The sequence below is a fragment of the Panicum virgatum genome, chromosome 3N, assembly GCF_016808335.1.
Source record: "Panicum virgatum strain AP13 chromosome 3N, P.virgatum_v5, whole genome shotgun sequence".
Lineage (NCBI taxonomy): Eukaryota > Viridiplantae > Streptophyta > Magnoliopsida > Poales > Poaceae > Panicum > Panicum virgatum.
The window spans coordinates 5293630-5305118 of NC_053147.1; the positions used below are offsets into that span (position 1 = coordinate 5293630).

The window sequence follows — 11489 nt, forward strand, 5'->3', positions numbered from 1 at the left end:
TCCATTTTAAATCAGAAAAATTATGAAACTATTACCAAAGTTTTTCTAAAAAATATAACCTTTCTATTATTGCTCTATTTGAATCTTAGTTATTCAAAAAGAATAAGCATAAGTACACGCAACTTATGAACAAAATAAATTTGGATATGAATAACTAACAAGTATCGTGCCAATAGATAGGTTACAGTTTTAGAAACTTTTTTATACCCATTTCAATTTTTGATTTAAAATGAATTAATTATATTTTTTATTTTAAATTTAAATATTTTTATTTCTCACAAAAGGGAAAACCACCTTCGAAACCACCTAAGGGGCTAAATTTGACCAGTTTCAACAGTTGGATGACCTATTCTCCGGTTTTATAGTTGAAAAAAAATTGAACTTTTGTGATAGTTTGAGGGTGTAAAACAGATTTTTCGTTATTATTTGCCATAGAGTTTCTCTACAATGGTGAAAAGTAAGATTTCATTAAAAAAAGCTACAAATTTATCCCACATCGGTTGAGGTACCATACGCGCGCGTCAAAGAACATTAAGTTTCATGGTGCCTAATGATATGTAACAAACAAGGTCTCATTTAATTTATATATAAGTGTTTTTATGGTAGTTGTATAAAATTGTTCCTTGCCGTTGTGTAAATTCTGCCAACACTGTGAACCGATAGAGAAAATGATTGATTAATCACTCATGCTGAAGGTAGAAAATTTGGCCGTATGTAGTATTGCACTTGCTACCACACGATTTCACTAGAAACATATGATCATAATAATTAATCTAATTATTGCATATTGAATCCTGGAAACCCTCAAATTTACTGGACAAAAAGAAAATTTCCAAGTCCATTGGTCTTGTGTATGTGTATCCCTTGGTCGTGGCAAAGCTGCAAAGTGGCCAACTGCTAGTGCCTTTCTCCCATAAGCCCCACTTAAAACTCCAATAGCTAAACTTGTACAACTTGGCCTACCACAAGCACGATACTGTTCAAAAAGTACTAAGTACAACTCCGCTGAATGTCTCTTTTAGGAGAAACTTGCAGGGGAATAACCTAAGAGATTGGCTGCAGGTAGTATCCAAAATTGCCGATGTGGAACTCGTGCAGGGGCGTGACATTGGCATTTGGACCTTACAACAAAATGGCTTGTTCTCTGTGCACTCAATGTATTTAGCACTCATGGATGACAATATCTTACCAATTAATAGATCGTTGTGGAAACTAAAGATTCCCCTCAAAGTAAAGGTTTTCATTTGGCTGCTGCACCATAGTGTTATTTTAACTAAAGATAACTTAGCTAAACAAAACTGGCAGGGAACAATTGCACATTTGTTCTTTGATTGTCATGTAGTTAGGTTACTTTGGTGTATAATACACATCATGTTTGGCCTATAAAGACCTATTAACATTGTTCATAAGTTTTGGGATTTGGTTAAATGGGATGCAGTGGGCACACAAAAAAATTGTTTATACAGGTTTATGTGCTCTTTGTTGGGCTATTTGGCTGAGCAGAAATGATATTGTTTTCCATAAGTTTCAAAAACAAACTTATTTACATATCCTTTTCAGGGCGACATACCTAGCCAGAATGTGGATGCCACTACAAAGGAGGAGGACAGGGATATTATATCAACTGCTTGCCGGGCTTTAGAGTCAATTGCAATGGAAATCTTTGCAAGGAGTGGGTGGCAATTTAGTAATAGGCAGTGCTTGTTATCTGTTTCCCACTTATGAACTATGACTTGTAATAGTAGTTGGATATATCGTTTCGTTATAGAAGCTGGGATATTCATATTCCTTTATCTAAAAAATAAGCCCCACTTACTTAGCTTGTTTGAGTTATAATCACGTACTTAATATTACTAGGTAGCCAGGGTTAACCCAGAGAGTGGTGATCGAGATTTGTGTTATAATCACGAAAGTATAACTTAGCAAAAAAAAAATCAGTCGATATTTGTCCGATCACCAGTGGGCCGGTGCCCGTTCTGGCTAAAGCATTTCAGACCGGTTGACGTCATCAGTGGAGTGGTGGCATCAGCATCAGGGTTTGGGCCGGGTTCACAACAAGCGAGTCGTCTGACAAGACAGTGACCTAGCCGCAGCCCACTGCCCACAACTTCTCTCGGTCCGCGTGCCCTAGCTAGCCGACTCCGAAACAAACGCTCTCTCTGTCTGTCTGTCTCTCTCTCTCTAGGGTCTACCCCCCCCCCCCCCCCCCCCAAACACTAGCTCAGCGCCGCAGCCGCCTCACGTCGGGATCCATGGAGATGCAGCTCCGGTCGGGCCGGCGCCTCCGCCCGTGGCAAGGAGCCGCGCGTCGCGGCCGCGGGGGCGAGGACCGGCTCAGCGCCCTCCCCGACGCGGTCCTCCTCCTCGTGCTTGCCCGCCTCGGATCCACGGCCGAGGTTGCGCGCACGAGCGCCGTCGCTCGGCGGTGGCGCCCGCTCTGGACTGAGCTCGACGTGCTGGTGTTCCGCCGCGTCGACCCCGACACGCTCGCCGGCCTGCTCGCCAGGGCCCGGCACCCCAACCTCCGCCGCCTCGAGATCCAGATCTCCAGGCTGGACCTGCCGCTCCTGGCCTGGCAGATGTCCTCGCTGCTCCGCGCCGCCGAGGAGCACAACCCGGAGGAGCTCGTCTTCAACGTGGCCAGCCGGGACTACCTCGGCGTCCCCTTCCAGCTGCCCTGCTTCGCGAGGGCCACCTCCATCAACCTGCGGATCTGGAACCGCAGCTTCGCCCTGCCTCCGGCCGGCAGCTTCGCCAGGCTCGAGAGGCTCGCCCTTTCGCTCTGCTGCGTCGACCCCGGTGAGTTCCTCCCCCGCTGCCCGCGCCTGCGCGTCCTCCGGATGGACTGCTTCTGGACGCAGCACGCCGTCGACGTCCACTCGGCGTCTCTCCAGGAGCTGGTGCTCAACGACATGCCTCAACCCGACGCCGCCGGCGACACCACGCCGCGGCGTGTCAACATCGCCGCCCCCATGCTCAGGGAGTTCAAGCTGCAGACCTTCGGGGACGTGGAAATGATGGCGTCGTTCTCGGCTCCGGCGCCCATGGTGGAGACGCTCTCCTTCAGGTATTTCGCCATACCGTGTCGTGCCATTGGATTACCCGACAGCCAGTTGCGTGTGATGGATTTGGCCACGGAGATGGAGTTGCGCAGCAGAAATGGGCAGCTCGATCCTGTCCGTGTTCGCGTCCTATCAATGGTGGTCGTCTTCAATGTGCGTCTTCATTCTGATCTCTCTCTGCACAATTTTATTTCCAGCTTTAATTTAAAATTAATTAAGCTACATCATTTAATTCATTTTCTGTTCTTAATTTGTATTTGAGCAATATTAATAGAAGTTTTTATATTACTAGCAGGCTAGTTATGAGGATGCTAGCCGGAGCTTTGCGGAAGAGATAGCAGGACTTCCAGTGAGCAACTTCTCAGTCTTTAAGCTGGACATCCGATCGATGTGGCATGACTTCGGGTCAGTTGTCTTTGATTCACTCAAGGCAGTGAATTCAATACAGAGGCTGCAGTTGGTCCTACCTCAGACCATGGTATGCATATATGATTAATATACCTCAATTTTCATATATGTATTCATACATCTTATTAGATATGTACATGTACTTTCTCAAATATATGTGAACCATCATCAGAAGCTAAGCTAATGCAGCATACATTAAACACTTCTCTAGGATCGCTTTTGGTCACCCAGACGATATTTCGATTACGATCCTGATGACTGGACAAATAATGAAGATATCTCGTTTCCCAATCTTGAAGAGATGGAGGTTGAACGCTTCCATCTAATTGATCATGATCTTGACGTCCTAGAGATGTTGTTCACAATTGCACCCAACCTAAAGACAGTCAGAGTTCAGCTGCCAGGTTGGGTTTCACAAAGTGACCCAGGATACCAACAACTTTGCAATATTTTGGGGGAAAATACTTCCGTGGAATGCTACATCAATGGAAGGCCACTAGAAGAGTGTGAAGAATAAAGTCTTCCACCCCTGGCCAACCTAGCGTGTTTTGATCAGCTGCTGCTTCTATATATGCGTCACCACCACCCTGCCTAGCCCTGCTTGGTGCTCCAACTTGATACTTGTTAAGCAGTTGAAGTTAAATATTTCGTTCGCATGTTATAATTTTGAAACTGATTTGGTTTTAGACATTCTTTGACCGTATGTCAAAAAACCTCCCGTGCAATAATTTCGGAACCATCAGTTGGAACTCAATGCTTGCTTATATTCCATGTCAATGTTTGTTTTTTCAACTGCTTTTGTACCAAACGCAGGTTTTGCAAATGCTGGACTGAGAGAGATTATGCTTTTGTTCTTTTCTTAATATAATGACTATGATGCCATAACTTTGAAAATAGATAAAGAAATGTGTGCTTGTGGTATGTAGCATGAACTATATGGGACTTGTTTGCTAATATTTTTTGTCAAGCAAGGACATCTATATCTAGCTATGATGGGACTATATGTATCAACTGATGGGGAAAAATAATACCTACAGGTAGAAGGTATGTTTTGCTGACAGATTTCAGTTTTGGTAAAAAAAACAAAAGGAAATAAATCTTCCATGTGGAGCGCATTGTTGAGTGATATTATATGATGGTAGTGCTGGGCGCGCAGCGGTGACAATACCAGCAGGCTGTAAAACTCTAGTCGTAGTTAATCAGTTCTTTTAGCGAAATAAATATACTCTGTCATATATATAAATTCCTTAGCTTGGTTAACATATGTTCAATTCACTGCAGGTCTGCAGTTAATCAGTACTTCAGTAGTAGTGTTCCCCTTTGTCTGAAAATATAGAGTCGATCTTCCTAATTAAACTCCAATTTTATGAAGTGCATCCGAATAAACAGCAATAAACCAGCAGCCCACTTTTACAAAACCATATTTTGATGAGCCATTTGTGCGATTTAATTAATATATGTACGTGCAGCTTTGTTACAGTCTAAATCTTGTGCATTCCATGACATGAGATGTCAGTCGGCTGTGAAAGAAATTTTAATCATATAGCCTGTGTCTCCAACCCCCGCTGTGAAAATTTTCAAGCCCCCTCTAATAAGCCTGTGTCTTCAATTCCCCCCCGCTGCACACACCCTGGAGCCCACTCCTTCGTCTCCCAGGTCGGCCCTACCCCTTTCCACCATTAGCTATCTCAACTGTGCCTGCTATCTACAGTACAAAGTAGGCTCAGGCTGCTACTATCGTTCTGGGCTGCTGGCTTCTCCTGATCCCCTGCTCACGGTCTCCACCTCCTCTTTTGCTTTGCCCATCCACCATATCACCCTTGATCCCCATCCTACTACATGCAAATTTAGTGAAAGTGAAGAAGAGTGAGGTAACGCAGATGAACAATAGATTATGTATCTACCTACTAGACAGTAAATTTCTTCCCACTAAATGTGATCGCCTTCATGACTTATTATGAACAAATTTAAAAAAATATTTTTCTTTCTCTTCACATATATGTCCTTGTTTATTAGAAAACATGGAATCATTCACTTTATGCTTGTTGCTTCTTATAATAAATTTTGTTTGATACTATTTCTTACTGAATGTTAATCCGAGATGTACCCATCTGGCATTCCGTCTTAACATTATCCTAAGAGAGAGTAACCCACTGAATTAGTATTGCGACGTTGTATTTGTAATCAATGCATCATGGATATATAGAAATATACACCTACAATCACAAAAAATCCCAACTCCACTTGGATTACAAAAAATAGTCATCATCAATATCAAATGATACCTGATGGACCTTTTTCATATATAATTAAGCAAGAGTGGTACCAACTGTTTCATATATAACTATGTTGGTACCATTCTGTTTTTCATCATTTCAGGGGTTGGGTCTCAGTGTTTTCTCCAAGGAACTGTTATATAGACTTATCATATATGCAGCACCCTCTCACTTGGCTGGAGGAGGTGTGGTACCAACATAATTTGTTAAAAGTTCTAACACTAGCTATATATGTTATTAATTTAATTTCTAGCAAATCTATTTGAGCTGTCACGTGTTAGTACATGTTTGGTATTTTTCGTGTGCTTTTCCGGCAGCACACGGCAAATAGCTTCTTTGCCGTGTGCCCAACATGCATTATGCACACGGCAAAGATGTTGGCACACAACAATTGTGCTGTTTCCGGTGGTGACTCTTTATTTGAAGAACACACTACATAGAAATATCAATTTTCTGGTAGGCACATACATTAAAATGTTTTATCTGAAACATGAGGTTAGATTAAGTTTAAGAAGCCTTTTTCCCTCTTTCATCCAGCTGGATCAGCCACTGAGTATATTCACCACGAGTGTTATACTTTCAAAAAATTTAGTTACTTTCCTTTGACATATCATACTTTAATTTACAAGAAATAATTATACATTGGTTAAAATTTTACCTTTGGAGATGGTGGACGGCGCCATACTTCACCTCGGCGCGGACGCGGGCGAGCACGGGAGGTGGTGCGGCACCGCCCCTAGGCGACAACGGTGCCGCACGCCGTCGTTTGGAACAAATCTCATTTCACCAGCAGCGCTACTGCGCTAAGCCCCCATCCTTCTAAGCTAGCAGTATGCCGCTATATCATTTCTCTGTCTTCATTTGGAACAAATCTCACCCTGGTTCTGGTTGCCAAACCCTTTAGAAATCTGCACATCATCTTCAGTTATATATGTGGGACGAGAATGCCAAGCTCTGCGTCTTGCACGAATTAATGCATCTGATAAACTGGAAAAAAAATTGGTAAAAGCGCCGCAGGGTGACATGCGAGTACGTATCTATGAATGCAAAAGGATACTGTATGAACCCTCTAGTGGTAGAGTAGTATAGCTAATTCAACCCACAATGCAAGCCAGGCCAGCCCATGAGGCATGACCATCAGGAAGAATAAACCACACCCAGCAGTTCTTCTCCCTATATATACTATCCCCTTCCATCAATACTGTACTACTCTTCTATTATCTTCCAGCTATTTATTAGGTGAGCGAGCTCGCTCTAATCTGTATATATATACACATCATATCTCCATTTGTCATCAATCGTCACTAGTAGAAAACACGCCTAAGGTCCACCCCAAAAATACCAGAATGAAGATGAACCGGTACCAATACTTGGTACTGGTACTTTTGGGGTGGATGGGAACTATGGATGAGCCTTAGGTACCGGTTGGTAACACCAACCGGTACCCAAGGCTCTCCATAGGTACCGGGTGGTAACTTTTACATTAGTACTGGGTGTTACCACCAACCGGTGCCTATGGATGAGCCTTAGGTACTGGTTGGTAACACCAACCGGTACCTTAAGAGCCTTAGGTACCGGTTGGTAACACCAACCGGTACCTTAGGCTCGTCCATGGGTTACTTCAAAAGAAAAATATATATCTTCCCATCAGATGTGATGTGTAGGCGAGATGGTCAGAAAGGCACACACGAGGCAAGTGATCTTGAGTTCGAATCCCGGCCAACTATTTTTGCCAAAAAATATAGCCTTAGGCACCGGTTCTTTTACCCGGTGCTGATGAACGCGACTATTGGTCTCGGTTACCGGGTACCGGTTCAAAAACCGGTACCTAAGGCCCATACTAACCGGTGCCTATAGCCTTTTTTCCAGTAGTGCGTTCTCCCAGTTGCATACCGGCCGGTTCATATGCTTGGTGTGGTATACAAGGGATGGGTGCTGGGAATAACATTGTCAATCGGCAAAGCATGCTACACTGTCCTTTTGCTTCAGAATGGGCGGCGTCTGGAAAGCGTGATGCTTCGCAGCATAAGTAGAGTATCGAGATGTCAACAAGGAGCCCTCGTACCTTCTGTACACTACTACAGTATTCTTTTCAGAGACAGTCAAAATACATTTTCAGAGGTGGTTATGGGAAATCGCCTTTGAGCAATCATCACAGTAAATAAGGTATTTTCAAAGGCGGTTGTCTTGCAACCGCCTCTGTTAATAGAATAAAAAATAAAAAAAGAGCGGGCCTGCCGAGCCCATCACGGATCCGCCGAGCCCATCTATGGCCTCCGCCGGCGCGCCCCGCCGCAGTTGAGCCTCGCCGCCGCAGTTGAGAGGCCGACGCGGAGGGAGGGGATGCACGCCGCCGGCCGCTGAGGGAGGGGGCCGCGGGCTCCGCGCGCCGCTGGGCGCGGTCTCCACGCGCCACCACCGCCGGCCATGGCCTCCCCCCCTCCCCCCCGCTGCTCTGATGCCCGCAGCCGCATCCGCCCCGGCCTCCACCCCGCCCCGTGGCCTTCGCGCCCCGCCACCGCTCCGAGGCCCGCCGCAGGGGCCCCCTCTCGTCCGCCGCCTCGGTCGGTCGCTGATGGCCTAAACCTAACTCAAGTATATATATATATATATATATATATATATATATATATATATATATATAGTTGGACTCAATTATCGGGCCGGGTTGGACTTTTTGAAGTTGGGTTGGGCTTTCCCTTTTAACTGAGATGGGCTGTTATAAAACGATCGCCTCTGAAAATAGGCCTATTAACAGAGGTGGTCATCTTAACGGTGACTGCCTCTGTTAATTGATTTTTAGAGGCAGTTTTTGTAACCGCCTCAGTTAATAGGAAATGACCGTCTCTGTTAGTGATGGGCATTAATAGAGGTGGTTATTTTTTGCAACCGCCTCTGAGCTATTTTCTAAGCGTCTCGCTTAATCCAGAATTCTAGTAGTGATAGTTTTGTAGAAAAAGAGAAACCGTTTTCAAGAGAAATAAATGATTCAATGATCAAATAATAATACTAGTCTGTTATGGTTCGAGAGGAGGTAACAGGATCCACCCAAACACTAGAGTGGAAGTGTGTTGAATCAAGAGTAGATAGTAAGCGTCTTTATTATGGCTGTTTCATTCTGTTCACGCTTAGAAAAGGTCAAGCGGATACCGTAGGTATTGCCTTGCAAAAAGCTATACTTGGAGAAATAGAAGGAACATGTATCACACACACCAAATGTTGGAACGTACCACACGAATATTCAACAACATTAGGTATTGAAGAATCCATACAAAAGATTTTACTAAATTTGAAAGAAATACGCCACAACCAATGGTTACTATCTTGTGCTTGGAGCCATGTTCGCTGCCCTTGTATTGACAAGGAAGTTACAGCAGTAAGCTACTGGTTATTAGTATATGTTAAGAGTATAGGGTAAAAACAAAAGAAAGGGTCAGTACATCACAGAGTCTGCCATTCTATTAAAACAGGAAAACAAGATTGCTCTATGGATAACCATATATGGCAAATTTAATTTATACTTGAAGCTCCCCCTATATCTTTGAATTGAGGCAGTTTGGTTCTCAAATTTTATGCTTCAAAGCCTCTCTCTATAAGTTTAAATGTGGCAGTTTGGTTCTCAAAAATAAAACCATTTCTTGCTGTGTAAATACTCAAAGACATGAGAATCGTAATCTCCATCAAGAAAAGGTTGGACCATTGCATGCAGTATGTCATACCTAATTGAGAGATTATCATAAATTTGCAAGGTTATGGAATCCCAACACTATCCAGAGAAGGAGCGATGTTGATTTTGTGCGGCTCATCATTGGAGACGTGAAATTTTACAGCTACTGCAAATCAAGGCGGATGCCGAGAATGCTGAACATTTTAGCCTTTCGTCTCCCAGCAGAAGGGGAAAACAAATCCCCAATACCAGCATTTTCTAACATGAAAACATCAGACACTTAGTAAATAATTAACTCAAGAAATGCCTTAGTAATTAGACAAAATAAATAAAATACATTGTCTATTTTCCTCACAAAAAAAGATCGACCTTGTCTATATGAGAGATATCCTAATGAAGACCAACCGTCGTCTGCCATTTTGACAAAAAACACTCGAAAAATGTCTTTAATCCAGTAGTGACCGTGAAAACTGTTTGACAGGTGTGCCAAATATCCAGGGGTGGACCCTAGCTAATAACTGTGTTGTGCGCCCATCTTCATCCGATGCCACCGCTCGTCGGTGAGCAGTATCGTACTCTATTATATTTTTATTATATATGATAGAAATAAATCTAACAAAACTTAGCACTGACTTGTTTAACCAGGATCACTAATCCAAAGTAGATCATTTCTAATACATTAACTAATGCGGAATCAAATGTTCGGTCTATATACCAGCGGTAGTGGTGTCCATAGCGCTGGTGGAAGTAGGTGTAGGCGTGACGACATCGATGGTGTTGACGGCGTCGGGGATGTAGCGCAGACGCTCCTTGAGCATCCTCTCGGGGTAGCGGCGACCTTCAGGTCGCCACCGGCACTGCCCCGGGGGTGGAACTCGCGCTTCTGAGCCTTCCAGTACTCTGAATGATCGGTGGATGGTGGAAATGATTAGGTTACTAACGCTGGGGTTGACCCCCCTCTTATTTATAGACACTGTAGGTCCAGGGCCGAGCCCAATGGGCTTATATTTGCCTCCCGATCAAGGCATTCACGGATAGGTTCTGTTGAACCGATCCCTAAACTAACGGGATGAGATATCCCTCTTTTTCTGTTGTTTCTGTTGTTGACAGAGGTCAAACAAAAACAAAACCAACATTCTCCCCCTTGACCGAAGGTCAACAACTTATTCTTAACTTAAAATTAACATTTATTATGTCACTAACTCATACTTAACTTAAACTAAAATCCATCCTCCGTAAATCAGCAAGTACCAGACCAATGCATTGTCAGCAACACAACGGTATACTGGGACAACATTACCCATAGTCTTACTGAAAAACTTTGTCAGGATTCTTATTCTTATTTGGGGAAATATTAATGGTCCTGAACCAGGACCTGATCAAAAGTATCAACCAAACCCATACCTAGGACATGTTTCAGAAAGAGGGATGGTGATAAACCTTTTGTGAGTGGATCCGCAATATTTGCTGTAGTACTTATATGCTCAATCTTAATTGTGCGGTCCCGATTTCTATCTTTCACGACACGATACTTGAGGTCAATGTGCTTGGAAGCACCAGACAACTTATCGTTTGCACAAAAGAATACTGCAGATTGATTATCGCAGTGCATTGTGATAGGTCTCGAGATACTATCCACAACTCTTAATGCCGGAATGAAATTCTTAAGCCACACTGCCTGTCCTGTTGCATCATAACATGCCACAAATTCAGCTTGCATCGTAGATGCAGCCGTTACACCTTTCTTACCACTTCTCCATAAAATTGCTCCCCCTGCCAGAGTGAAGATATATCTAGAAGTGGATTTTCTATCATCTTCATCACCAGCAAGATCAGCATCAGTGTAACATACAACCTCAAGATTGTCTGTCCTCTTATATGTGAGCATATAATCTTTGGTGCCTTGGAAATATCTTAACGCCTTCTTGACACCTACCCAGTGAGCCCATCCTGGATTTGACTGATATCTACTAAAAACTCCAGTTGCAAATGCCAAGTCTGGACGCGTACAGACTTGTGCATACATCAGACTTCCGACAGCTGATGCATAAGGAACATTATTCATTCTTTCTCTTT

General features: G+C 43.6%; 1 protein-coding gene across 1 annotated transcript; it reads left to right on the forward strand.

The window, feature by feature from the left end:
• The first annotated feature begins 2252 nt into the window (after positions 1 to 2252).
• Positions 2253 to 4304, forward strand: LOC120667474. Its single transcript, XM_039947541.1, has 3 exons — positions 2253 to 3215; positions 3358 to 3540; positions 4284 to 4304. The coding sequence occupies exons 1-3, from the start codon at positions 2253 to 2255 to the stop codon at positions 4302 to 4304; spliced, it is 1167 nt and encodes a 388-aa protein (XP_039803475.1).
• Positions 4305 to 11489: the final 7185 nt, after the last annotated feature.

Coding starts and splice junctions, on each gene's coding strand:
- LOC120667474 (XM_039947541.1), top strand. CDS start 2,253: ATGGAGATGCAGCTCCGGTCGGGCCGGCGCCTCCGCCCGTGGCAAGGA. Junction 3,216..3,357: donor CAATGGTGGTCGTCTTCAAT/GTGCGTCTTCAT, acceptor TATTACTAGCAG/GCTAGTTATGAGGATGCTAG. Junction 3,541..4,283: donor TGGTCCTACCTCAGACCATG/GTATGCATATAT, acceptor TACCAAACGCAG/GTTTTGCAAATGCTGGACTG.